This window comes from Elaeis guineensis, chromosome 2 (assembly GCF_000442705.2).
Source record: "Elaeis guineensis isolate ETL-2024a chromosome 2, EG11, whole genome shotgun sequence".
In the NCBI taxonomy this organism is placed as follows: Eukaryota; Viridiplantae; Streptophyta; class Magnoliopsida; order Arecales; family Arecaceae; genus Elaeis; species Elaeis guineensis.
In genome coordinates this window covers 6,395,295-6,421,783 of record NC_025994.2, presented here as the reverse complement: position 1 = coordinate 6,421,783, position 26,489 = coordinate 6,395,295, and the positions used below count along the sequence as shown (strand labels likewise).

At 34.7% G+C, this 26,489-nt stretch overlaps 2 protein-coding genes across 6 annotated transcripts in view; one reads left to right on the top strand and one right to left on the bottom strand.

Moving 5' to 3' along the window:
- The window catches only part of LOC105037428 (probable LRR receptor-like serine/threonine-protein kinase At1g56140), a 64,551-nt gene that overhangs the window by 15,175 nt on the left and 22,887 nt on the right, over window positions 1–26,489 (bottom strand). For 4 of the 5 annotated variants that reach the window (XM_073251514.1, XM_073251515.1, XM_073251513.1 and 1 more), the window contains exons 3-19: window positions 18,070–18,141; window positions 17,512–17,583; window positions 17,339–17,410; window positions 11,486–11,557; window positions 11,313–11,384; window positions 10,807–10,878; window positions 10,642–10,713; window positions 10,496–10,561; window positions 9,889–9,960; window positions 9,587–9,658; window positions 9,421–9,492; window positions 9,210–9,281; window positions 8,999–9,064; window positions 8,708–8,773; window positions 7,165–7,209; window positions 7,008–7,072; window positions 6,553–6,932 (exon numbers count right to left, since the gene is read on the bottom strand). In XM_073251514.1, the coding sequence (XP_073107615.1) occupies window positions 6,553–6,932; window positions 7,008–7,072; window positions 7,165–7,209; window positions 8,708–8,773; window positions 8,999–9,064; window positions 9,210–9,281; window positions 9,421–9,492; window positions 9,587–9,658; window positions 9,889–9,960; window positions 10,496–10,561; window positions 10,642–10,713; window positions 10,807–10,878; window positions 11,313–11,384; window positions 11,486–11,557; window positions 17,339–17,410; window positions 17,512–17,583; window positions 18,070–18,141 (1,480 nt within the window). Of the gene's footprint in view, window positions 1–6,552; window positions 6,933–7,007; window positions 7,073–7,164; window positions 7,210–8,707; window positions 8,774–8,998; window positions 9,065–9,209; window positions 9,282–9,420; window positions 9,493–9,586; window positions 9,659–9,888; window positions 9,961–10,495; window positions 10,562–10,641; window positions 10,714–10,806; window positions 10,879–11,312; window positions 11,385–11,485; window positions 11,558–13,231; window positions 13,356–17,338; window positions 17,411–17,511; window positions 17,584–18,069; window positions 18,142–26,489 lie in introns of those variants that run through there. The other variant, XM_073251516.1, reaches the window with a different exon arrangement.
- LOC140855556 (uncharacterized) lies at window positions 25,389–26,376 on the top strand. The gene is made up of 4 exons (XM_073251517.1): window positions 25,389–25,576; window positions 25,660–25,904; window positions 25,985–26,188; window positions 26,291–26,376. The coding sequence occupies exons 1-3, from the start codon at window positions 25,393–25,395 to the stop codon at window positions 26,045–26,047; spliced, it is 492 nt and encodes a 163-aa protein (XP_073107618.1). The 5' UTR covers window positions 25,389–25,392; the 3' UTR covers window positions 26,048–26,188; window positions 26,291–26,376.

Here is a 26,489-nt window from a genome sequence, read left to right as displayed (position 1 = left end):
AGATAAACTCTGTCAAATTTTTTAAGAAATATCTAATAGATTTTAGATATTTAGATTTATAAATTTAGGATGTTATATTAACAGATAAATTACTATTATTCTGTTTGTCTTATTTTTATGTATATCATTCATAAAATAGAGATATTTGCTTATTCATTTTTTTTAAAGGTCTGAATCTTTTTAATATATGGTTGCAGGAGGCATATAAGGCTGCTTTTACAGAGAAGTATGGGTCAGAGACTGATTCACAGCCTTCATTTGATGCTAATATATGGGTGGAAGCCATGGGAGGTGTTTTTAAGAACAAGGCATATGAATTTGGGCCGAATGTACATTCATCCAGCATGCTTACAAGTACTCCTACATCATGCTCTACTTCTCAAGCAGGTGGTCCTTCAGGGAGTGCATCTACTGCCTACTCTGCTGCTCCAGGAGCTATGGAGATAACACAGGAGCATATTGTAGTGGCTTTGATGAATTCTCAATATAGAGAGATGCTGCGATCTCTTATTTCTAATCTTGGTTTTATATCATTTGAATAGTTGTTATCTCCTCCACAAGAAGAAACCCAGTCAGATATCCCTCCAACTGATCCTCCATGTGATTGATGCTTGGTTATGAACTTATTAGATGCAGTCTTATGTTTAATGTTGGATACTAATTGAAGTTAAATTATTTAATGTTTTGATGCGTTGTGTTTATTTATAGATTGAAACCTTGATGGACGCTAAATTTATGTTTTATGGAAGTTTTATGAAAATGTGTTTGCTCAAATATATTAATATATTATTTTGCATTATAAAATATTGGGTTGTGATTGATATGTTGAGAATTAGGATATGTACAAGCCTACTAATGTATTTGTAAAATACTCTTCCAAGTGGAAGTTTTACTAAGAGATTTGTAATAAAAATAGAATGCTAAATGAAAGCTTTACCAAGAGATTACCAAGAGACTTTTTGACGAATCTCAAACCATCACTAAGGAACTGTTGAGAGTTATTACTAAGAAATCTACAAGAGATAATTTTCTCGCAAATCATCCAACTGGTCAATTTTTAGCAAGGCATATTCTCTCAAAGAATCTCTTGGCAATTTCGAGGGATTTTCGAGTGCATTTTGATTAGTGAATTCCTTGGAAAATGGTCGGTTTTTGGTAAATGGACTTTAGTTTCACCAAAAAAATTCCCTTGTCGAAATTTTTCGATCCCTTGGTAATTACCAAGGGATTTTTGAGGAAGACTTTTACTAACATCATGTATTCCAAGGAACAGATTTTTCTTGAAAATTCCTCAGTGAATCTCTTTACCAAGGGAGTTTTGACTTTCACCAAGAGATTTTGTCCCTCACATAAAGGCTAATTTCTGATAGTATCTCTCTCAACATCGAAAGAAATCTGATATGCTATTAAGGAGACATATTTTGATCAAAAAAATTATTTTCAAATCTTCGAGTTAAAGTCTAAGCTATGGTGATTGACACAGAGAGATCGAGATGTTACCACCCGTTATAATGAGATAGTAATACTGTGGTAGGAGTTGGACCTATATCACATAGTTGAGTTAAAAGGATCCAGAGGAATGTGTAAGGCACAAAAAGGATGAAGATGCTAATAGGATATATATGTTCTTGACTGATGTGAATCAAGAATTTGATGAGATAAAGGGGACAATCTTGAGTCGGAAGCTACCACCCTCTATTAGGGAAGTGTTCTCTGAGATCCGACTAGAAGAGAGCTGGAGGAAGGTTATGCTTCATTCATGCTCATCTCGTATTACTTCAGGAGCTGAAAGTTTAGCCCTTGCAATCCGAAAATCAGAAGCAGAAGGAGAAAAGAAAAAGTGGCTATGTCTTTGAGATCCGACTAGAAGAGAGCTGGAGGAAGGTTATGCTTCATTCATCCTCATCTCGTATTACTTCACGAGCTGAAAGTTTAGCCCTTGCAATCTGAAAATCAGAGGCAGAAGGAGAAAAGAAAAAGTGGCTATGGTGTGACCATTGCAAGAATCTAGGGCATACTTAGGAGACTTGCTAGCACCTTCATGGCAAGCCTCCTAATCAGAAGAAGAAGCCCAATAGAAGAGCTCTTCAAACCACCACTGATAATACTTAAGAGAAATCGATCGAATCTGACTCGGCTAACTTCACGAAAGAACAACTGGAGCAACTGTATCGGTTGTTTAAATCTTCACAATTTTCTATCACTCCTTGTTCTCTAGCCTACCAAGGTAACGTAATTGTGTCATTCAATACCTCCTTTGATTTTTAGAATCCTTGAATTATTGACTCTGGGGCAACAGATCATATGACTAGTTGCTCTCAATTATTTTCATCTTATAGTCCCTATGTAGGCAATCAAAAAATCAAGGTTGTTGATGGATCTTTTTCGACAATTGTCGAAAAGGACTTGTCATGGTCTCACCCACACTGACTCTCCATAATGTCCTTCATGTTTCTAAATTATCCTGTAATTTATTGTCCATCAGTAAACTTATCTATGATTTGAATTGTCGTGCTAATTTTTACTATTCTCATTGTGAATTTTAGGATCTGGCAACGAGAAGAATGATTGATATTGCTAGAGAAAGAAAACTTTATTTCCTTAAAAATGGATCACGATCTAGTAAACTTGTTCAGGATACCTGTTTAGAATTTTTTTCTTTTTCTATTGATCATGAAATAATATTGTGGCACTCTAGATTAGAACATCTGAGTTTTTACTATTTAAAATATTTATATCTAAATTTATTTTTGAATCAAGATCTATCTTCATTTAAATGTGAAATTTGCACTTTGGCAAAATTACATATGGCTGTTTTTCCCTCACAACCATATAGGCCAACACAATCTTTTTCATTAGTTCATAGTTATGTGTGGAGACCCTTAAGGATTCCTATAGTTTCAGAAAAAGATGATTTATATCTTTTATTGATGATCATACTAGAATTAGTTGAGTGTACCTATTAAAGAAAAAAATTGAAGTTACTAAAAATTTTAAAAATTTTTACTCTATGGTTCATACCCAAATTAATAAAAAAATTTAGATTTTTTGAAGTAACAATGGCAAAAAAAATTTTAATTCAATTTTAGAATAATTTTTCTGGAAAAAGGATATTGTTCACCAAAGTTCTTATACTAATACCCCACAACAAAATGGGATTGCATAAAGAAAAAATAGACACTTTTTGAAAATTACTAGAGCTCTTTTTTTTGCAACTAATGTTCCTAACTATCTTTAGGGTGAAGCAATTCTTATAGCCATGTATCTCATTAATCGCATGTCCTTAAAAATTTTGAATTTTAAAACTTCCTTATATATTTTCACAAAACTTTTTTCTAACTCTTGAGTACCCTCTAGTTTGCCTATTCGACTATTTGGTTGTATGATTTATATCCATAATCATGATCAAAATCATGAAAAACTTGACTCGAGGGCCATTAAGTATGTATTTATGGGATATGCATCTATCCAAAAAGGATATAAGTGCTATGACCCCATTTAAAAAAAAAATTTATAACAATGGATGTCTTCTTTTTTGAACAAACTCTATATTTTAACTCTCATCTTCAGAGGGAGAGAGAGAAAGAAGATTTAAGAAATTCTAGCATATTTGAAAATGAATTCATTTTTTTCTTTATTTTTCATCATGTGGATGTCTCTGTACTTGCATCCGAAAATAAAATTATTGTTGAAAATAAAAATCCAAACCAGCAAAATAATGCTGAAAGTAAAAATTCTGCTATAAACATTGATAAAAATCTTTCAAATATTTTAAATAATGAAGAACTTGAAGGTTAACCTGTGGTCCTACCACATATTTATGATCAAAATGAAAGAGAAGTGAACATAAACAGGTGCTTTAGAAAAGTCTACTCTATAAAGGATGTTCTTCAAGAAAAAGAGTCCGAGGCTTCTCTTCAAAGTCATAAGTCTGAACCGGAGCTGGATCGAGATTCTTCAAGTAATTTTAATTCCAATTCTGATTCTAATTCTAATTTTTCAATTGTGCCCAATGAATTAAATCTTTCTATTGCTGTTCATAAGGGTATTAGAACATGTACCAAATATCCAATGTCCAAATATATGTCCTATACTAATCTATCATCATTTTTTTCAGCTTGTTTCCTCTCATCTTTCTCTTGTGGAGATTCCAACAACTGTGTAGGATACTCTATGAGCTCCAGAGGGGAGGGAAGCCATGTTAGAAGAGATGCGGGCACTTGGGAAGAACAGAATTTGGGAAGTAGTGGATCTCCATAGAGGAAAGAAGATAGTGGGTTGTAAGTGGATGTTCACTATTAAATACAAATCCAATGGCTCTCTTGAAAGATACAAGACGAGATTAGTGGCAAAAGGGTTTACACAAACCTATGGTATTGGCTACATGGAGACTTTTGCACCTATGGCCAAACTAAACACTATTAGGAGTTGTTCTCATTAGCCGTTAATCTTGATTGGCCATTACAGTAGCTGGACAATAAAAATGTAATCTTGAATAGGAATTTAGAAGAAGTTTATATGGCTGCACCTCCTAGCTTTGCGACAGACTTTGGTTCTTGAGTTTGTAGATTCAAGAAGTCTTTATATGGCCTTAAACAATGTCCAAGGGTCTGGTTCGATAAATTCACTAGATCAATGAAGAATCAGAGATATTGTCAAGCATAATAATACCATACTATATATGTTCTATAAGCATGGAGATAAAAAAGATTACTGTTCTCATTGTGTATGTGGATGATATCATCCTAACCGGTAATGATATTGCTGAGATAGAATGATTGAAGAGTAGCTTGGCTGAAGAGTTTGAAATCAAAGACTTAGGGACGGTGAAATATTTTTCTTGGAATGAAAGTTGCTCGCCCTTAGAAGGGGTTAGTTATGAATCAGAAGAAGTACATTCTTGATCTCCTCAAAGAAACTGAAATGAGTGGGTGTAGACCTGCAGATACTTTCATTGACTCTAATGTCAAATTAGGGGATAGTGAAAAAGATGAGGCGGTTGATACTTTTAGATATCAAAGACCAGTGGAGAAGCTGATTTATTTATCTCACACAAGATTTGATATTGCATTTGCTGTGAGTAGAGTAAGTCAGTTTATGCATTCTCCTTAGAAAGCATATCTTGATGCGGTTTATAGGATCTTATGGTACTTAAAGAGTTCCCCTGGGAAGCATTTATTTTTTCAAAAATATTCTCAAAGGAATATATAGGCTTTTATGGATGCTGATTGGATAGGTTCTTCAATCGATCGAAAATTCACCATTGACTACTGTACTTATGTTTGGGAGAATCTGATTACTTGAAGGAGTAAGAAGCAGAATGTTGTATCTAGGAGCAGTGCTAAAGCCGAATATAGAGCCATGACAAATGGTGTTTGTGAGTTACTTTGGCTACAGCAAATTCTAGGTGAATTACATCTTTTTATAAAATTACCTATGAAGTTGTACTACAATAATAAAGCTGTAATTGGTATTATCCATAATTCAGTTCAGCATGACCACACCAAACATATGGAGGTTGACTGACATTTTATCAAAGAGAAGCTTGAAGCTGGAGTTATTTGCATACCATTTGTTCCCACTTCACAACAAATTGCTGACTTACTTATCAAAAGACTGTCCTCTCATCTTTTCAATTTTTTCATTGACAAGTTGGGCTTACTTGATATCTATGCACCAATTTGAGGGAAAGTGTTGGAAGATGAGTGATTATCTCATAGAATCAAGCTAAAGAAGGATAGAATCAAAATAGAATCAAGCACGACAACCAAAGGTCAACTATAATCTTAGCAAATAAAAAAATGTATTAAAAAAATTTATCACAACCAGTAGTACTATCTTTGAATATTTTTTCTATAATTTCTCTCCTTTTATTGTATAGTTGTTTATATTTTTTGTATAGCCATATTTACCACTTTTGTATGGTCATATTTATCTTTTTTTTTATGACTCATTGTATTTAAATTTTAACCCATACATTGGAAGAAATATAACTTCTGAAATTAAATTATTTCCTCTATTTTTTTTTCTCAACACTAATGATTGAGAAAACTCCATCTCTGCTTTTCCCATCTATTAGTTTAAGTGTTTAACTAATACATTTTTTGATCATTGATGTGCTTGAATTTGACTAAAGACCATTATACAAGCCATGCTTTAAGGAGCCGATTTTTGATCTCAAGTGAACCATTACGGTTGATAAAAAATGAGAAATTTCATCATCAAAAGTTTAATCTAACATATTGAAGTGTTATTTGTAGAAAGGCCCATGCTTCCTAAATTAATGGCACATACATTATTTTTGCTTTTTACCTTGATGCTATTGAACAGATGAATCCTTCGTCTATGAAGACAAATGATTAGAAAGATCTCTATTCCTACAAAGTTTTCATGAGTTCCGAGATGTCAAATAAGAATGTTAAGCAGTTGCGCTTATGAAATCTATTATTATTATTTTTATTATTTTTATTATTTAAATCACTCTGGCATGATTTTCTTGTCACATTCATTATTAGTGTACATTTGAAATACAAAAGACTTGAGCACACTTACCTGTATGTAGATGTCAAAAACCCTCCTCCCAACACTTGTCCAATCAGGTGGATCAAGGAATTTTGTCTCGGCAAAATGCAACTTTATAGTGTAGTTTCCATTCTCAAGCCCAAGACCATAGTATCTTAATGATGATGGAGACATCCTTGCAGTCTGGTACAGCTCTGGTTCTCTAGTGTTTGAGAACTGAGATGTACTCCTCAGTATAAAATCAGCACTTCGGTTGTCCACAAAAATTCCAACACTGCTAACTGCCCATTTCTTTTGGTCGGTCACATAATAAGATGCCGATTTGAAAGATTTGCTGTCTATTTCATACACAGTTCCATCAGAGGATGTTATGGGTTCATAACCACCACACGTTATGGCAAAGGAAGAATCTGCAAACCAGTGGATGAAACAATAATTATATTTAGGAAGCAACTAATGATAAAGAAACAATAAGAACAACTTACAAATTGGTGATCCACGATTGCAAGGTATATCTTGCTGAAGGCAATTCAATCCTGAAGGCAGAACACTGTGGACACAGCAATGCAATGGCAACAATTCAGAAGAAAAAAGATTTCGTGCTGCAGAAGTTCTAATGGATATTTTATCAGCGGAAGGTACCTGTTATTAGAACTATCAAGCACAAAGTTGTTGGCCACCAAGTTCCTGTACGATACAACAAAGGGAGTCCACAATCAACAGCGTGTGGAAAAAGAGGTAGTGTCTCAACTACTACCTGAGTGATGATTAAATAATTTTGCTTTAAATGTTCTTGTCCCCCACTGCTGAAGCAAGAGCATGTATGCATGCACACACAGGAACGTGCATGTGCGTGCACATACAGACAACCATACATATGTATGTATGTATCTATGTATCTATATATATATATATATATATATATATATATATATATATATATATATATATATATATATATATATATATATATATATATATATATATATATATCTGTGTGTGTGTAGAGAGAGAGAGAGCTGAACTTGATTTTACTCAAATGATTCTCCACTAAAATCCAGTTTGGTATGTATCGGACTTAAGGGTCCCACATTGATGGTTCGATTAGTTGGCTGTGATCATATTTAATGGCCCGGATCATTGATGTTGGACAAGATGTGACTGGATCAGAGTGGACATCCACTTGAGTATTGCTCAGTGTGTGTGTATATATATATATATATATATATATATATATATATATATATATATATATATATATATATGTATGTATATATATATATATATATGTATGTATGTATATATATATATATATGTATGTATGTATATATATATATATATATGTATGTATGTATATATATATATATATATGTATGTATGTATATATATATATATATATATATATATATATATATGTATGTATGTACATGTACATATAGCACCAATCAAGAAAGAAACATTGAAGTGATTTCTTGAGATCATGGAGCTCACAATTGCAAGATTTTGTGACTAATAGAAATCACTATTTTAAATGGATTTGGCTGATCCATATTCAGATGGATCGGGGATGTTGATAGGAATCCTTACCCTCTAACTTCTCATTTCTGCCGCCTCTCTAAACTGCAACACACACCAGTGTGGCAGGTCTCACCTTGATGGCATATTTTGGCATCCTAAATGGTCTAGATTAAAATAAAGCTGTTTCTAATTATAGAAGAGTGATCTTGACAATGTGAAGTTATGGTTCCACAGTTGAATAGTTTATTATGATGTCATGAATATGGAGCCAAACTTAGATCTATACTCTCCAAGGTTTGTCGTCGTGATAGTGGAATCCATACCTGTACTATCCTTTATAATATTAGTACATCCACTATGGTATTTGCCAGTTCGGCGTACTGAGTGCTGATATGTCTTCCGTATCATACCGATCCAGTACCAATACAATCAGTATGCAATGGTACTAATCAGTACGACAAACCTTGATACTTTTGATGTTTGATCAGATTATTCATATCATCTCGGTCTTGCTTCTTCACAATATACTCATGAATATTTGATACCATGAATAGCAAGAGAGAGTATCCTGGTCCTTCAAGAAGGATTAAGCTGTTATAATTAATATTCCTAAACATTGTATTATGACTGGATATTAAAATAGAGGTTTTCTGCTTTTCCAACATACAATTCCAAATTTTGTTCGGTAACCCAAGAAGGAAAGCTTCCTGATAGTTGATTATATGATAGATCTCTGCAAGGAAAGACAATTTGTAGTCAACAGCATGAAAACAGCAAAAAGAAAAGCCAGCGTACTGTAAAGTCATCGAGAGACATTAGTGTAAATTATCTAAGGAATCATAAAATAATATCATAACCAATTAATGGAAGAAAAGGATCTGAGATAAGATAAGAAAGATCAAAATATTCTGTTATAATCAGATTTGCATGCAAATTAGGAAGAATTAGAAGAACATACATATTGAGAAGTGAGGTGCTTATGCTAGCAGGCAAGCTACCAGATAGGCTATTGTTCCCAAGAAATCTGCACGAGAAGACATTAAAAAAATAAAACAGAACTTTTTTTTTTGTTAAGAAATGAACAAGGAAAAAAAATCCATAGGATATGCATTTTTTTAGGGAAAAATGTAAGTATATAATTATTAAATGAAGACATCTATTTTTCTTACAAGTACTGGAGTGAACTCAAATCAAATAGAGATGGAGGAAGGTGGCCTGTTAAATTGTTAAAGCTCAGATCCCTATAGAAGTAAATTTAGAAAAGTACAAATAGATTTGTTAGTAGTACACAGACTGAATTATATGAAGTCGTATATAGAAGATATCGTCAATTTAACACAAGTCATCAACGTGAATTACAAGTGACTGTAGCTGACTTACAATATCCGCAAATTAGTGTAGCGGGAAAAGTTTGGTGGAATAGTATCAGATATCCTGGTATTCCTCAAGACTCTGTCAACATTATATGATGATGTTAACTGGCAGAATGTCATAGAACAAAATGAAACATGATGGCAAATTGTTCAGTTGAGATGCATGAACTTACAAGGTCTCTAAGGATGTTAAATTACTAATAAATGCTAAAGTTGAGCTTCCATTTGATATGTCGCCTAACCATCTGCATTGCCATGTATATAGATAATCATGAATGAAGTAATCATTTTTCAACAAAGGTGTGGATGCATATCAAGTCAATCAATTTCTAATGACTATATGTTGTCGGCATCATTTAAAAGCATTTTCACAATGATGCTACTAAGACATCACATCATCTTATACGATGGGTCACAAATTAATCTAATATATTGCTAAGGGCTAACTGAACTAGAGATAGATGAAAAAGCTTACAAGTCTTTCAAACTCGTGAGACTAGAAAAACTTGAAGGTATTGGGCCTTCAAAAGAGTTGCCTTGCATCCTCCTATAATCAAGATTCAAGAATTAGTGGCTAAAAAGAAAATTTATTGTATTTCCATATAAAGATATGTTTCATAGGCAATGTTACTTCTGCAGCTTCCAAAAAATTAAGTAGAAATATGGAATGTAACATGTGACAATTTTTTGTTGCTTTTTTTCACCAATGAAGCATAAAGTCTCTTTCACACAACCCCTTCTGCAATTTAACAATACATCTAAATATGTATATGTCATTTGTTATTTAATGAAATCTTTCGGCTCATTTTCAGCACAACAAATATAAGATGAGTCTTCCTTTTGCCTTCTTGAGGCATGCTGTTGCTCTTTCTTGTTTCTTTAAAAAATTTGCGTACGTTCTGCCCTCCCTTCCTCTCATCACCCCCCGGCCCCCCTATGGGCAAAGAGGGAAAAAAGAAGAAGAAAAAGTAGAAGAAAACATGGACGAGCAACATTACAAGACATATGACATAGACATCAAATGAAACAAATTGATATCAGATTTCAAGGGCACCCAATGAAATCTCATTTCTTAATCTTACAACTGAAATAACTTTGTCTCGCTAAAGTCTGGTATTTTGCCAGTGAAATTATTGTCTGATGCCAACCTGAAATTACAACAAAATTAGTCAAGGCCAATTTGAATTTGTATAGGCAATTTTTCCACTCATAGCATAATGGGTCTTACAAAATCTGCAACTTCTTGAGACTTGATACGGTCAATGGGAATTCACCACCTACTCCACAACTATCTACGAACCTGTTCAGGAGAGCACAAAGCCATAAGGCCCATGTTAATAGTTTTCCATTTACAAACATAAAACATGGTGCTTAATGGTAATCAGAAGCTGACAATGTCTGAAGATTGGTCAAGTTCCCAAGCTCAGAGGGGAGTGAACCATGGAAGTTATTGTTACCTATGCCCCTGCAGAAATTTAACAAAATCAATCGCCATATTCTTGGCCATCATTTTCTTGCCAAAACAATTTAATATCGCAAAACACCAAAATGTATCATTGGCCTCCCTCCTTGTCATGGCACCCCTCTCCACTTGGAGAGCTCCAGGGTTTGAAAACTGGAGGTGGTACCATATTTGTCAAGAAGAAGAAGAATGTCTCTTCAAAATTTGTCCATAACTAGATTTGCTTATTGATATTCTTACAGATATTACATGAAACATGTTGTTCTACCTCATAGTCTAGGAGTAGTTAGAAACACGAAGTTCAGACATCTCAACCAACAAAGAAAAGATCTACATGCAACAAAATTATCAAGACTGGGTATTATATTAGTAACTTAGTACCTGACCAGTATAAATCGAACAATAAAAGCATAAATAATTTGTTGTTTGTTTCTTACAAAATGCTGAGGTTTTGAAGCTTTCCAAGCTCCTTTGGAATGGTCCCTGATAATGCATTTGCACCAACAGACCTGGTGATGAACAAATGGAAACTAAATATGGTGAGGACAACAGAGAAACCATAGATGCTTTAAGAAATCACTACTTCAAATGAGCTTGTCACTGATCTTACAAGGATTGCAACTCAGTCATATTCCCAATAAAGGCTGGCAACGGACCAGTCAAGTAGTTCTGAGACAAAGCCCTGTAAAAATTGTCATCTCATCAAAATCACTAGATTTGACACAAATGAATACTATCACATGGTTCTTGAAGTATTTCTTTTTTTTTCTTGATGATGAATTGTGGAAGAAGTAAGGTACTTCTCCCACATAATTGATTAATTTAAAGTGAGTATATGTACGGAAGGAAAGAAAATCTGAGAGATACAAGGCGAAAGAGAATAAGAACTTAAGATGGAACTGAAGGTGATCAACTTTAACAATATCCTTCAGTCATTTTCTTGGATGTTTCAATGGATAAAAGAAGTTGAGGATCCTTTGTAAAACTGAATCTGACTGCTTGCCAATGAAGGAAGATTCCTTTGCGTATCTTGGAGTCAGTTCTTGAAAAAATGAAGGGGAAGAAGGCAAGTGTAGATGATGGTAACTTGTTACCTCTTTTCAGCCCCAAGATCAGATGTTTAGAAGATTGAAATCATGCAGTATTTTAAGCACTAGGTCCCACTGCTGAATCTTGATTTCTGAGCTTGTGATTCTGCCATTCTCTTGAAGATCTGCTTATTTTGTATCATTCTCTTAACCTTGTATAAACCATCTCTGATCTTATTAACACTGTCGGTTGATAAAAACTTTTTCCCACTGTGGTTCTTGAGGTATTTCATTTTCTTGTTCTCACTGTGGTAGCGCTAGATCTTGTGAATACAGTCTTTCACATTTTCCCACCTAAAATTTGATTTGACTCTAGGATATAGTGTCCGAATTTTTAAGATGTAGGGGCACCTGAGGAATGCTAGATCTAAACACTTTCTTAGATGCAAGTTAAGATGGCTCGGTCTATTGGACCAGCCCATCTCTAGTCAGCCCAAACCCCAACACAAACTAAAAAATTTAGTTAGAAAAAGACTCCAATGAGTCCGAGGAGGAAAAGGATTGCCAGGGCCACAGGACTTGAGCGAAACCCTAGAAAGTCCTCTGTAAATGCTGAAGGATGTTAAATTACTAATAATGCTAAAGTTGAGCTTCCATTGGATATGTCACCTAGCCATCTGCATCGCCACATATATAGATCATGAATGAAGTAATTAGCATTTTTCAACAAAGGTGTGGATGCATATATATCAAGTCGATCAATGTCTAATGACTATATGTCGTCGGCATCATTCAAAAGCATTTCCAGAGTCCTGCTACTCAGACATCACATTTGCTTGCACTAAGGGCCACAAAATAATCTATTATATTGCTGAGAGCTAACTGAACTGGAAATAGATGAAAAAACTTAAAGTCCATCAAACTCGTAAGACGAGAAAAACTTGAAGGGATTGGGCCGTCAAAAGAGTTGTTTGACATCCACCTATAATGAAGATTCAATAATTAGTGGCTAAAATGAAAATTTATTGTATATTCAGATAAAACTATGGTTCATACGCAATGTCGTGCAGCTTCCAAATAATTAACTAGTAATGCAAAATGCAATATGTGACAATTTTTGTTGCTTTTTTTGAAGAATGAACCATAAAACATCTATTACATGACCCCTTCTGCAATTTAACAATACATCTAAATATGTATATGTCATTTATTGTTTAATGAAATTTTTCGGCTCATTTTCAGCACACCTTTGTATATGAGCAAAGGTGAACCTTCCTCTCAACAATAACCTAGTTGAAGAATATATATATTGATGAATTTATAGTTACCGGCATAGTGTGACAGTTAAAGGATGGGTCTTCCTTTTGCCTTCTCGAGGCTTGCTGTTGCTCTTTCTTGTTTCTTTAAAAAATTTGGGTAAGTTTCGCCCTCCCTTCTTCTCATCTCCCTGCGCCCCTACTAGGGGCTGAGAGGGGAAAAAAAAAAAAAAAAAAGAAAGAAAGAAAGAAAGAAAGAAAAAGTCAAAAAAAAAAAAAGATGGACGAGCAACATTACAAGACATATGATATAGACATCAAATGAAACAAATTGGTGTCAAAATTCAAGGGCACCCAATGAAATCTCATTTTTTAATCTTACAAATTGGTTAAAGTTGTTGCACTAAAGTCCAGTATGTTGAAAATCATTGCCAAATCCAAAGTCCAAATCTAACTAGGGTTTTATTTTTAGTTAGTCATTGATTTTAATGACTTTAGGATTTTTTTTCTAGTATTATTTTATTTAATTATATTCTTTAAAGGTTATTAGAATTCATATCCGAGTGGATTTTTACTTTGTGAGTCAAAATAGAAGTCAAACTCACACCAATATAGTGGTCTATTTAAAGAGATTTTTAGTACCTCCTTAACACGTGGAACCATGTAAGGAATTGTGTAGAGGACGGTATAGGTAGCAAGAGGGAGGAGAGATTATTTATGTATGTGGAAACTCTTTCATGAGACTCCTTTATAAGTTTTTGATCTCTATTTTTCTTTGAATAAATTATTTTTTCTCTCTTAATTTTTGTTCTTCCATAATTATTTTTTTCTTGCAATTCTCTACAAATAATTTTTTGTTTGATATTTATTTTGGATCTTGGGCCAGCATGATTGATTTACTCTGCGTAATGTGCTATTCTACATGTATCAGAGCAAAGGTTTTGATATTTGCCATTCTACATGATATCAGAGCTAAGGTCTTAAGATTGGTGACCCATATATTTGTAGCTCTACATGCTATTAGAGTTATAGGCTTGAAGAGTGGTTGTGCAATTTGCAATTTCGATCAGATTTATTAGGAGTGCAGTTTTTTTGGAGTGGCAACTTGATTATTGGAGATTCCTATATTCATAGTCCGGCATTGTTGAAAAGCTTTCAATAATTTGTTTTATAATGGTGTAAGCATGTGGACTCTTATTTAGTAATTTAAGAGATCAATCATCATAGTCAATGCTAGTACCTTCTCTATTAATGGTTCATATATACGATAACCGATCTTACCAGTATCAATGTGATTGTTTTTACTATACCACTTTTCTTCGTAAGTTGAACAATACATGTTATCCACATTGGAAGGCTCTTGTTAAGTCTTATTTGACAGCTCAAGTTTTATAGAATATTTTGGATGAGTCAAAGATGATGCCAACAGATGAGATTGCAAGAAGAAAATAGAATCTGAAATCCAGAAAGATAACATAGATTCTTCAAATTTTAGTTAATAAAAAAAATTTTCTCCATATTTAAGATGTAAAAAAGCCGAAGGATGCATGAGATATTCTTACGCTTATTTACTTAAATTCATGCAATTCGAGACATCCCAAATGAAAATTATCTGAAGAGTGGATTTTGGTTACTGACTTGTTCAAAAATTTCAAAGAAGACAAAATTGGTTTAAAAATAAATTTTTGAAATAGGGGGAGCTTGATCAGTTCGAGATTAGATCAATTTTTGAAGACTCAGAGCATGACAAGATTGATTAGCTTGAGAATTAATCAAGTCCAAAAAAAAATTTTGAGCAAGAAAATGGATGGCTACCATATCAAGTTTAGAAGAGATCATAACTGAAGAATTCATTGATTCTGAAATTACTCAAGAAGAATTAGATGATGCTACAGTTGATTCGATTATGGAGATCTTTCTTAAGGAATCAAATCATACAAAAGAGTCCTATGTTAAAGCTATCCAAGATCTGGATATGTCTTGTAAAGACTTAGTCAGTTATGAAGATAAAAAGATGATTTATTTTGAAGCAATTTCGGAGACCAAGGAATAAGAATATATGCTTGGTGAAGATGATTCTTATTGTACCTTGATTTTGCTTGATTTTAAAGTTACTTCAAAATTTGAGCTATTAAAAGACTCGATGCATGTAGAGTTAATCCATTTTCAAAAAAAGCCAAATGTGTGAAGATACCCATGGCTCCACAAGTAGGGGCATGTGGATATGAGCAAATTTTGATTTTTTATTTTACTTATGTATAGGCAATAGATGATGCTCATAGTTATTGCAACTAGTAACTGGATGTTCATTAAAATAAGGTGGATGTTCGAAAGAATCTCAACATCATGACCTTAGAGTCGATGCCAAGGGGAAGTACTGCAGGACATCATCAATTTTAATACACACATCAAGAAGGATGAGCCAACAAAAGCATTATTTTTTGTAATTTAATTATTGGTTTGACAAATTAATATATATTACTATTACTATGGCAATGGTGGCGATGGCTATGACGATGCTTTATAACATCGACAACTTCAATATTATTGTATGGACTTTTCAATGAGGGAAAATATTGATATTCATTAACAAGCCCAAAATCCAAATCCAATTAGGATTTGATTTTTGATTGGTCATTAGTTTTAATGATTTTGTGGTTCTATCCCTAGTGTTATCTTATTTAATTATTTTCTTTTAAAAATTATTAGAATTTATGTTCTGATGGATCTTTGGTTTGTGAGTCAAGGTAGGAATCAAACTCCCACCTATGTGGTGGTCTATTTAAAGGGAACTTTAGTATCTCTCTAACATGTGGAACCAAGTAGGGAATCGCGTAGAGAATGGTATAGGAAGAAAGAGAGAAGAGAGATTATTTGTGTATGTGGAGACTTTTTCGTGAGGTATTTTTGTAAGATTCTGATCTCTATTTTTTTTAAATAAATTATTTTTTTCTCTTAATTTTTGTTCTTCCAAAATTATTTTTTTTTCTCGTAGTTCTCTATAAATATTTTTTTTGTTTGATACTTGTTTTAGATCTTACATTGGCATGATCGAGACTTGATACGGTCAATAGGAATTCACTACCTACTCCACAACTATCTGTATATGTACCTGTTTAGAAGAGAATAAAGCCATAAGCCCCATGTTAATTGTTTCCCAATTACAAACATAAAACATGGTGCTTAAAGGTAATCAGAAGTGAACAATTTTTGATGATTGGTCAAGTTCCCAAGCTCAGAGGGGAGTGAACCTTGGAAGATGCAGGATCTTTTATATATGGAAGATATCCACTTAATAAAGGATCTTTTATATGAAAAATATCTATGTGATACAAGATCTTTTATATATGGAAGATGTCTACCTGATAGATCTTTTATATATGGAAGATGTCTATCTGATATAGGATCTTTGATATATAGAAGATGTCAATTAGAGATTAACCAAATTATTTAGCCAATATTTAATTTGTTTATTTAGATTTTTTTAAAAGAAAAGCTAGTTAAGAGTTTCCTTATTTATTTTTTCTTTTATCTTCAAGCACTAATCATTGTGCTTATAAATTGTAACTTCTTAAGGGTCTTTAGCATCAATAAATAGAATCACCTTTCTCTATTCTTAGTTATTTTAGAGGTTTTATAGCTTAAGCTTTTATTTTCTTCTCAAGTTATTTAAGAGCCCCGAACGGTGCTTCTGGTTGTCTTTTCTATGCTTCGAGCTGCATCATATTGTTATCTACACCGATGTAGAATTTTACACAAAATCAATCGCCTTATTCTTTGTTATCATTTTCATGCCAAAACAATTTAATATTGTGAAACACTAAAATATACCATTGGCCTCCCTCCTTGTCTTGGTGCCGCTCTCTACTTGGAGAGCTCCAAGGTATGAGCACCGGAGGTGGTACCATATTTCTCAAGAAGAAGAAAAATGTCTCTTCTAAATTTGTCCATAACTTGATTTGCTTATTGATATTCTTCTTACAGATATTAAATGAAACATGTTGTTCTACCTCATAGTCTAGGAGTAGTTAGAAACATGAAGTTCAGACATCTCAACCAACAAAGAAAAGATCTATATGCAACAAAATTATCAAGACTGGGTATTCTATTAGTAACTTACTATCTGACCGGTATAAATTGAACAATAAAAGCATAAATAATTTGTTGTCTGTTTCTTACAACGAGCTGAGGCTTTGAAGCTTTCCAAGCTCCTTTGGAATGGTCCCGGATAATGCATTTGTACCAACATGCCTGGTGATGAACAAATGGAAACTAGATATGGTGAGGACAACAGAGAAACCATAGATGCTTTAACAAATCACTACTCCAAATGAGCATGTCACTGATCTTACAAGGATTGCAACTCAGTCAAATTCCCAATAAATGCTGGCAACGGACCGGTCAAGTTGTTCCAAGTCAAATCCCTGTAAAAATTGTCATCTCGTCAAAATCACTAGATTTGACACGAATGCCAACTAAATACCATCTCATTGATCTCTAGGTATTCCATTTTCTTGTTCTCAATGTGGTGTAGCACTAGATCATCTGAATAGAGTCTTTAACATTTTCTCACTTAAAATTTGATTTGACACTAGCATATAATGCCAGAGTGTTTAACATATAAGGGCACTTGAGGAATGCTAGCTCTAAAAACTTGCTTTGGTGCAAGTTAAGTCATATACATATGATGCACACCTAGCGTATCCCTGATTTTTTTGTAAGGTCCACACCAAATGGACGATACCATAGACCATCTGAATGCAACAAACACCACCAATGTGCACATTATTGGAGAAATAATTAGATGTTTATGTTGCAACTTTTACCTACACTAACTTATATATGCAGCATTTCTTAAAAAAATCACCCCTCTAATTTGATTGGAAGTTTGAGATAGGAAGTGACCATACAAATAGTTGAGGTATGTCAAGTTTTGCAGCTCTTCCGGGATTGTGCCTCCCACGGCTAATACAGCTACTTTTCTGCATACAAACATATTACCAAAAATAAGCATTAAAGGGTGTTATAGCAAAAACAAAGCAACCTGTTAATTTGGAGAATGAACAATTTTGCTCTCACTGCAACGAAAAGGGCCTGTAGCGACAGTTTTTTGCCGATGCTTTTGGAAAGCGTCGGCAAGTTGCGCAGACCTGCCGACGCTTTTTAAAAGCGTCGTCGTTTAACGACGCTTAAAAGCGTCGTAAAACAATCCAACGTCAACGCCGACGCTTTTAGCAAAAGCGTCGTTAAAATAAGCAAATGCCGACGCTTTTGTACACTAATTAACGACGCTAAAAAGCGTCGTTAGGTTCGTTTAATATCCTTATTCTCCCGTGCCCTAATCTATCTACCGCTGCCCTTTCCATCCTTAATTTCCTCCGCCGACCCCGTCTCATCTCCGCCGCCGGCACCGCGCCCGCCGTCCACGCGCATCCGCCGTCCACGGCTCACCGCCGTTTGCCGCTCCCCTCTTCTGCCGCATCCGTCGACGCCGCACCCGCGCGGTCCAAGCCGTACACCGTCCGCTGAAAGCAGCCACCCCATCGGCCCTCCTCCCCTCCCCCCTCCCGGCGGCCATCTTCCCATCACGATTTCCTTCGATTGCCGTGCACTTTTGCTTGGATTTTGTTTGGCGCAGACTGATTCGTGTTCGACCGATTCAATTTCGGCCCAAAGGTTCGGTCTCTCTCTCTCTCCCCCTCCCTCCTTCCCTGTGTCATGACCGGTAATCGCATCTAAAAGCTTTAGAATTTGTGGGACCATGAGTGTTAATTTCTTCAGATCTTGTTACATTGTTGTCTGAGGTTATATGTATTTACCATTTCTCGGAGCGAAAATCCTCTCCGTCATCGAACATCGACGCGGTCTCCGGTCGATCCAGCTCCAGCATCGGATCCACCGCCTGGAAACCCCAGAATCCGAGAAATCCGCAAATCGAATCCTCGAGGTGATGAGATATCCGTGGATTCTGGTATAATTCCCCTGTTCTTTAGTATTTCTTCTTAATTAGTTGATATTGTGGAGCTTGGAAGCTCGAAATTAGGGTTCTTTATATTTAGAAAGACGGACAGAGGATTTACATTGCGAGTTCTTCTCTTTGGAGCTCCGATTTTGGTCTAGAATTCTTTGCTGTGGATGCTAGGTTTTAGGGAGTGTGAGGAGATCATCGTTAATGACTGGTTTTGATACGCCTAGGTCTAGGAAAGTGAGAGAGTTCTTCTCTGTTGAAATTTGATGGTGCAAGTTGTCCATCAATTGGTTTCTCTCTGTGCATGTCCATGTCTGCCTTGTGCATGTGCGATGTGCATGTGACTCATCTTCCATTTCAAGTAGGTGTGTATTCTGCAGTATGGTTCATGTTGCCCGTATCGGCTTATATAGAAAGTTTGATCTGGTAGTTGCTGACTAGTTTGGGCCGGCAATGGGTCATAAAAGGATTCCAAAACCCTTTATTTGGGTTCATTTTCATCTAATGCAAGAGAGGGAGATGGGATAATTTTATACCAAATCTTATGATTCTAATTTACTGGAGATGTGCTACCATGATGTTGTGATACACATTGCTATTTAATGCCTATATAGCGCTAATGTAGAACGAAAGATGAAAGGATACACTGCCTAATATAAGGAAAACAAATAATGAACTTTTGGAGTTATCTGTATTTCGTAGTTTTTCTCTTTTGTAACGAAATGCAAATGCTAATATTATGATCTTCTAGAGTTACACCTTCATAATATTCTAGTTAAAAACAATATGACGTTATTAGTGCTGCATGGTTTTCTTTCACAAAACCTGGCGTCCTAAATCCATGTTTTCTTTCATTTTGAAACAAGTATGATGTTAGCAGTGTTGTGTTTTGATTATTTTGTGATTACTTGAGCATGACTCATCTATTTGTCATTATGTTACTTTCTGTGGATGATGTTATTTAGTCTCTTTGGATCAATGATAGTATTATTATATTTTATTTTGGCCTGTTTCAACCTTCCTGCTGTAAATCATACTTTAATCTTGTTTAGCATCCGTCATCATGTCATGCTCTAAATACATGAAACCTTGAATTCATTAATGAAAGTTTTTTTACTGCAATGTTTATGAAGTGTGGTGAAATTTATCCTGACATTTTAGGATGGACCCTGAAAATCTCTTTGATCGGTGAGTATGTTGCTCTTCTTGCTACCAATCCCCCTTACTTATGCTTCTGCATCTATTTTTCACTCACTCTGTCTTCCAGAATCTTCTCTGTGTTTGTTTCCTCTGATCAATGGCATGCTTATATATACTTCTTTTGAAGTTTCTATTTTACTGTGCTTGTGCAAGGATTATAATGCAAATATGTGTAACAGGAAAATTTTAATTTAGTGAGTAGGCTTGTACTTCATGTATGTCTGTGCTCCAAATTATGCAAGTCATACTCTTTTGGATTTGGTGGTTAACAACTGGTTGTACATGATCAATTTACAACCAGTTATCAAATATCAAATATGGTAAACATGTATAGCATAAAATAAATGATATAGAGCTAGATCAATTTACAACCACACCCTCTTAGTATCTCTCTACGAGGTTCACCCGAAAATATATAGTACAATTAATTAAGGTTGTGATACATGGTTGATGAATGGATAATTTCATAGTTTCATGAATCCTGATCGATTGCTTATCTGACATGTGGCGCTCGTTATGTGGCTGGACCCTGATATCGTGTAGCCTACGTTATCCTTATCTTCGTGACCGATGAAGACTAAGCATCTGGATTAAGCTGGGCCAAGTTTCTTTGTCCACTACTCCCCAAGTTAATATCAGGTATTAAATCAAGTTAATTATGAATTAATTTTTCAAAAATTATATTGCATCGAAACATAGACCCGTCTTTTGATTAATGTACATATTCTATTATATCCGTACATTTATTTATTTTTGTACGGATAAAAGAATTATGTACATTGATCAATTGATTGTCCAGTATGGACAGTTTGGAAAATGTGAGTAATTCTATAGGTCATTACCATAATCAAATGGTATGCTGAGAGGTTCGGAAAAAATTTTGGATGGTATTTTCCTTTTGTTCTTCCTATACGGAAGAACTAAGGAAAAATGCTGCCGAAATTTTTTTCGGCTCTTGTTGCATATCATTTGATTTTTGTAATTGACCTATAGAATTACTACATTTTCTGAATGGGATAGGACCTTCTTTACCTATTAGTTGATGATAGCAAGCATTTACTATGTAAACTTTATCTAGCTGTTATTTTTTTGGATTTTATGAAATGACTGATATTTTTTACTCGTTGCATTAATATAGATTATATAATTTTTTTTTTATTTTTAGATAAATTGTAAGTTCGGTCAGTTTTATCGTACAATGGACAAAAGTTGGATAAATAAACCAAGGAATAGTAAAGAATATTTAGATGGAGTTCATGACTTCATTAAATTTGGTATGGAGAAAAGTAGTTTGAATGGAAAGATTTTATGTCCATGTCGGAAATGTGTAAATAGTTCTTCTTTAGATCCACAAAATGTTGAAGAACATTTGGTATGGAATGGTTTTTTAAGAGGTTATACCGACTGGATTTTTCATGGAGAATCTATGTTGCCATCATCGTGTAACCAACCCCTGACTCATTGCGGATCCACTAGCTTAGAAGACAATTCTGCAAGAGATGATGATATAAGGGGTTTGATCACAGATGCTTTTGGATTTGATGTTCAAAATTTAGGAGAATCTAGTAGTATACAAGAAACAGTTGGGATGTTTGATGAATGTACGCATACGGAACGTATGCATATTGAGGAGCCCATACATACATCTAATGATGAGACAGCTCGTTATCACACCTTAATGAAAGATGCAGACGAAGAATTATATCTGGGTTGTACAAAATTTTCTAAGATTTCTTTTCTTGTACATTTATTTCATATCAAATATTTGAATGGATGGTCTGGAAAGAGTTTTACCATGCTACTCAAGTTATTAAAGGATGCATTTTCAGAAAGCACTCGTTTACCACCATCGTATTATGAAGCCAAGAAAGTAGTAAAGGAATTGGATCTTGGATACGAAAAGATTCATAGTTGTCCGAAAGATTGTATGTTATATCGGGGTGAAAATGCTAATCAAGAGTCATGCAATGTATGTGGATCTTCAAGATGGATAACACAAAAAGAAGATCGAGATGATGTACTGAATGAATTGGATGCAACGCGGAGTAAAAAGAAACCGGCCAAGGTATTGCATTACTTTCCTCTTATACCTAGATTGAAAAGGATTTATGCATCATCAAAAACAGCTTCATCAATGAGATGGCATCATGAAGGACGTACAAAGGATGGAATGTTGAGACATCCAGCAGATAGTCTTCAATGGAAAGCATTTGATGATAGGCATCCTGATTTTGCCTCTGATGTTCGCAGTGTTAGGTTTGGCTTAGCTTCTGATGGCTTCAATCCATTTCGGACCCTGAGTTCTACCTACAGCACTTGGCCACTCATTTTGATACCTTACAATTTGCCACCGTGGATGTGCATGAAACAATCATCACTTATCTTGTCAATGGTTATTCCAGGAGATAAAGGTCCAGGCAATGATATTGATATTTTTCTACAGCCTTTGATAGAGGAATTGAAACAGTTGTGGGAGGGTGTTGATGCATTTGATGCTTCCAACGGCCAAACATTTAAACTACGGGCAGCTTTGTTATGGACTATTAATGATTTTCCAGCATATGCCAATTTATCTGGCTGGAGTACAAAGGGACGGGTCGCATGTCCTTGTTGTGGAGATTCAACACATTCAATTTGGTTAAAACATGGAGGTAAATTTTGTTACATGGGACATCGTCGATGGTTGGAAGCAAATCATCCATTTCAATTTCAGAAAGATTTGTTTGATGGTACTATAGAATTGGGATGTGCCCCTATTCCACCTTCTGGAACTGATGTTCATAGACAAATGGATGGCATGAATTACAGCTATGGTAAGCACTCAAAGTCCTCTAAAAAAAGAGGAAGGGATGATGTTGAAAGCTCAGTGCACGAAGGGTTACCAGAGGAAGTCAGTATCAGTACTATAGATGCAGAGGTGTTTCAAGATCCAGACAATTATTTCGAGGATGAAAATGAGGAAGACACACAGATAGCATCTACACAACAGCCAAGTAAACATTTATGAAAAAAATGAAGTATCTTTTTTGACTTACCTTATTGGAAACATAATCTTATTCGGCACAATCTTGATGTCATGCATATAGAGAAGAATGTTTGCGATAATTTACTTGGAACATTTTTAAACCTTGATGGAAAGAGCAAAGATAACATGAAGGTATGTCTTGATTTAAAAGAAATGGGTATCCGACAGGAACTTCATCCTAAAATGCTTGCTAATGATAGAATTTATGTGCCTCCTGCATGTTACACAATGTCTGTTCGAGAAAAGGATAATTTTTTGGGAGTTTTGATAAGTATCAAAGTACCCGATGGATATGCATCGAATATTTCATGATGTGTGCATCTAAAGGATCGAAAACTTTCAAATCTTAAAAGTCATGATGGTCACATATTGATGCAAGATATTTTTTCAATAGCTTTAAGATCGTCATTGCCGAAACAAGTTGTTACAATTGTACTTCGATTATCGTCATTCTTTAAGGCATTATGTTCCAAAGTTATTGATCCTCAGGAACTTGATCAGTTAGAATCGGATATTGCAATTACACTTTGCCAGATGGAAAAGATTTTTCCTCCTGGATTTTTCACTATTATGGTACATCTGCTCGTTCACCTAGCTTCAGAAGTTAAAGTTGGTGGACCGGTACATTATAGATGGATGTATCCTATTGAGAGGTATTATTACAAACCTTAAATCTTTTGATAATTTTATTAGAAACAACAGCATACTGATATTTTAATAAATATTTAATTCTTGAAGGTATCTTGTGCGTCTTAAAGATTATGTGCGAAATAGAGCCTATCCCGAAGGCTCGATTGCTGAAGCATATATTGCGGATGAATGTTTGACATTTTGTTCAAGATATCTTCAAGGTGTAGAGACTATTTTTAGTCGACCTCAACGGCATAATGACTTTGTGGAGAATGCAGAACTGTATAAGTTCTTAACTGCTGGAAAATTCTTGGGAAGAGGTGAAGGTATTGTACTTGATCAAAAATCCTTAGCACAAGCACATCGTTATGTGTTACTTCATAGTGACATAATATCTGACCATCGCAGGTTAGTATATTTAAGGAATGACATCAAAATTTAAATTTTATATTAGATATAATGTTCTAAATGATATATTTATATTTTATGCAGTGAATTTTTAATTTATCAGAGACGAGCCAATCATAACATTCGTCCTAATGCAAGGATTGAACAGCGATGGTTGGTCGAGTTATTCCCTATGTGGCTTTCGAATCAGGTGTGATTTATATTTAATTATGAGATATATTAATTTTTGATACATATTTAATATCAGATAACTCAACTGCACTTCGTCATATCATTTTTTGTTAGGTATCAAAGATGATGGAGACAAATAATTCAGATGAACTAATAGCTCTTGCTCGAGGACCTAACAAGATTATGAATAGATATAATGGTTTCATAATTAATGGCTTTAAATTTCATACTAGAGAACGGAAGAAATTTAGAAAAACACAGAATAGCGGTGTTATGGTGGAAGTGGATGGAAAATCCTATTATGGTGCACTTAAAGATATCTATGAGTTGGATTATTATGGAAAATTTAAAGTAGTACTGTTTAGATGTGATTGGATAGACATAAACTCACCAAGGGGTTTGAAACAAGATGCAAATGGATTTACACTTGTAAATTTTTCAAGGTTGATACACACTGGTGTGTTATTGAAGGATGACCCATTCATTTTTTCATCTCAAGCTCGTCAAGTATTTTATGTACAAGACGCAAAAGATAAAGATTGGTTTACTGTCATCAAAACAAAACCTAGAGACTTATATGATATGGGAAACCAAGTGGAGGATGATGACGATGACACTTATACACAATGTATGCCCTACAATTTTGTGCCAGCTGATGATTTAAATGCTACGACGATGTTGGTTAGAACAGAATTCGAAGAAAATACTACTGCTTGATTGTTACTGGTAATAATTATTTATGATGTATATATTTTGTATTAATTATTGTGTTATTTTACTCCATATATTAACTGATTCTACCTTTTATTTATATAAATGCTAGGTGACATCATGCGTCGCAGGGGACGATATGCTGGTGTGCAGTTCCAGTTTTCACAGACAGAGGCCGGTACGTCTTCTTCAGCACAGCAGCCTGAGGCCAGTTCAGCTGCACAGCATTCTGAGCCCTGTCCTTCATCATCAGCACAGCACGATCCTCCTGTTCATCAGCCAGATGATGAGATACACGTGCAGGGTATATATTATCTTTCATGTAATTTTTTTTTATTTTGTTTTATGTATATTTATGATATAGTTACTTTTATGTATTTTTTGCAGACGGATCCGAGAGAGTACGCCCCAGATGCGGACCCACAGTAGTACGAGATGTGTGGCAGATGCATGAGGGCGAGAGGATTGTTGTGGAGTGCAATCAGCTAGGTCAGCCAATTAAGAAAGCTGCCTGCTTATTGACTTCATTTTTGGGGACTGTTGCTCGGAGGCCTCAGCTATGTCCGTTGGGCTATGCAAAATGGAATGACATGCTTCCAACGTACAAAGTTGAGCTCCTCCGAGTTATAGAGGTAATGAATTGATGTTCATACTGTATATTAATTGTTAATCATTTATATAATTTATTTCATTTAACTTTTTTTTTTTATAGAGCAAGTTTGTTCTCCCTCCATCCACTCATGATTTTGTAATGAAGTCTCTCAACCGCAAATGAAAAGAATATAGAGCACAATTGAAGAAGGACTATATGAGACAGGGTATGATAGAGGAGGAGGTTGCTAGGAATTGTCCTCCTGATGTACCCCCTCATCAGTGGATGGAGTTGGTTCATTACTGGTTCTCCGAGAGGGCACAGGTATATTATCTGTTTATTATCTTTTTTTCCTAAATATTTTATAAAAATATTGATTTTTATTATATATTGTATATATAACAAGTTCTTTACTTTATTTTACAGACTTATTCTGCTATTGGTAGAGCTGCACGAGCAGCTCAGTCTGTTCCTCATACATCGGGGTCGAAGAGTTATGCACGACTCCGACAGGAGCTTGTATGTTCCTTAAACTTTCATAATTAACTTTTAATTTTTATGTTCAAATATTTATATAACTAATATCATTATGTATCGTGGACCATGTCTGTATCATGATACTCAT

Bases quoted from the DNA above. Each gene is read 5' to 3' on its own strand.
- LOC140855556 (XM_073251517.1), top strand. From the start codon at position 25,393: ATGCGTCGCAGGGGACGATATGCTGGTGTGCAGTTCCAGTTTTCACAG. The intron at 25,577-25,659 runs GTATATATTATC...TATTTTTTGCAG, and splicing joins TGATGAGATACACGTGCAGG to ACGGATCCGAGAGAGTACGC. The intron at 25,905-25,984 runs GTAATGAATTGA...TTTTTTTTATAG, and splicing joins AGCTCCTCCGAGTTATAGAG to AGCAAGTTTGTTCTCCCTCC.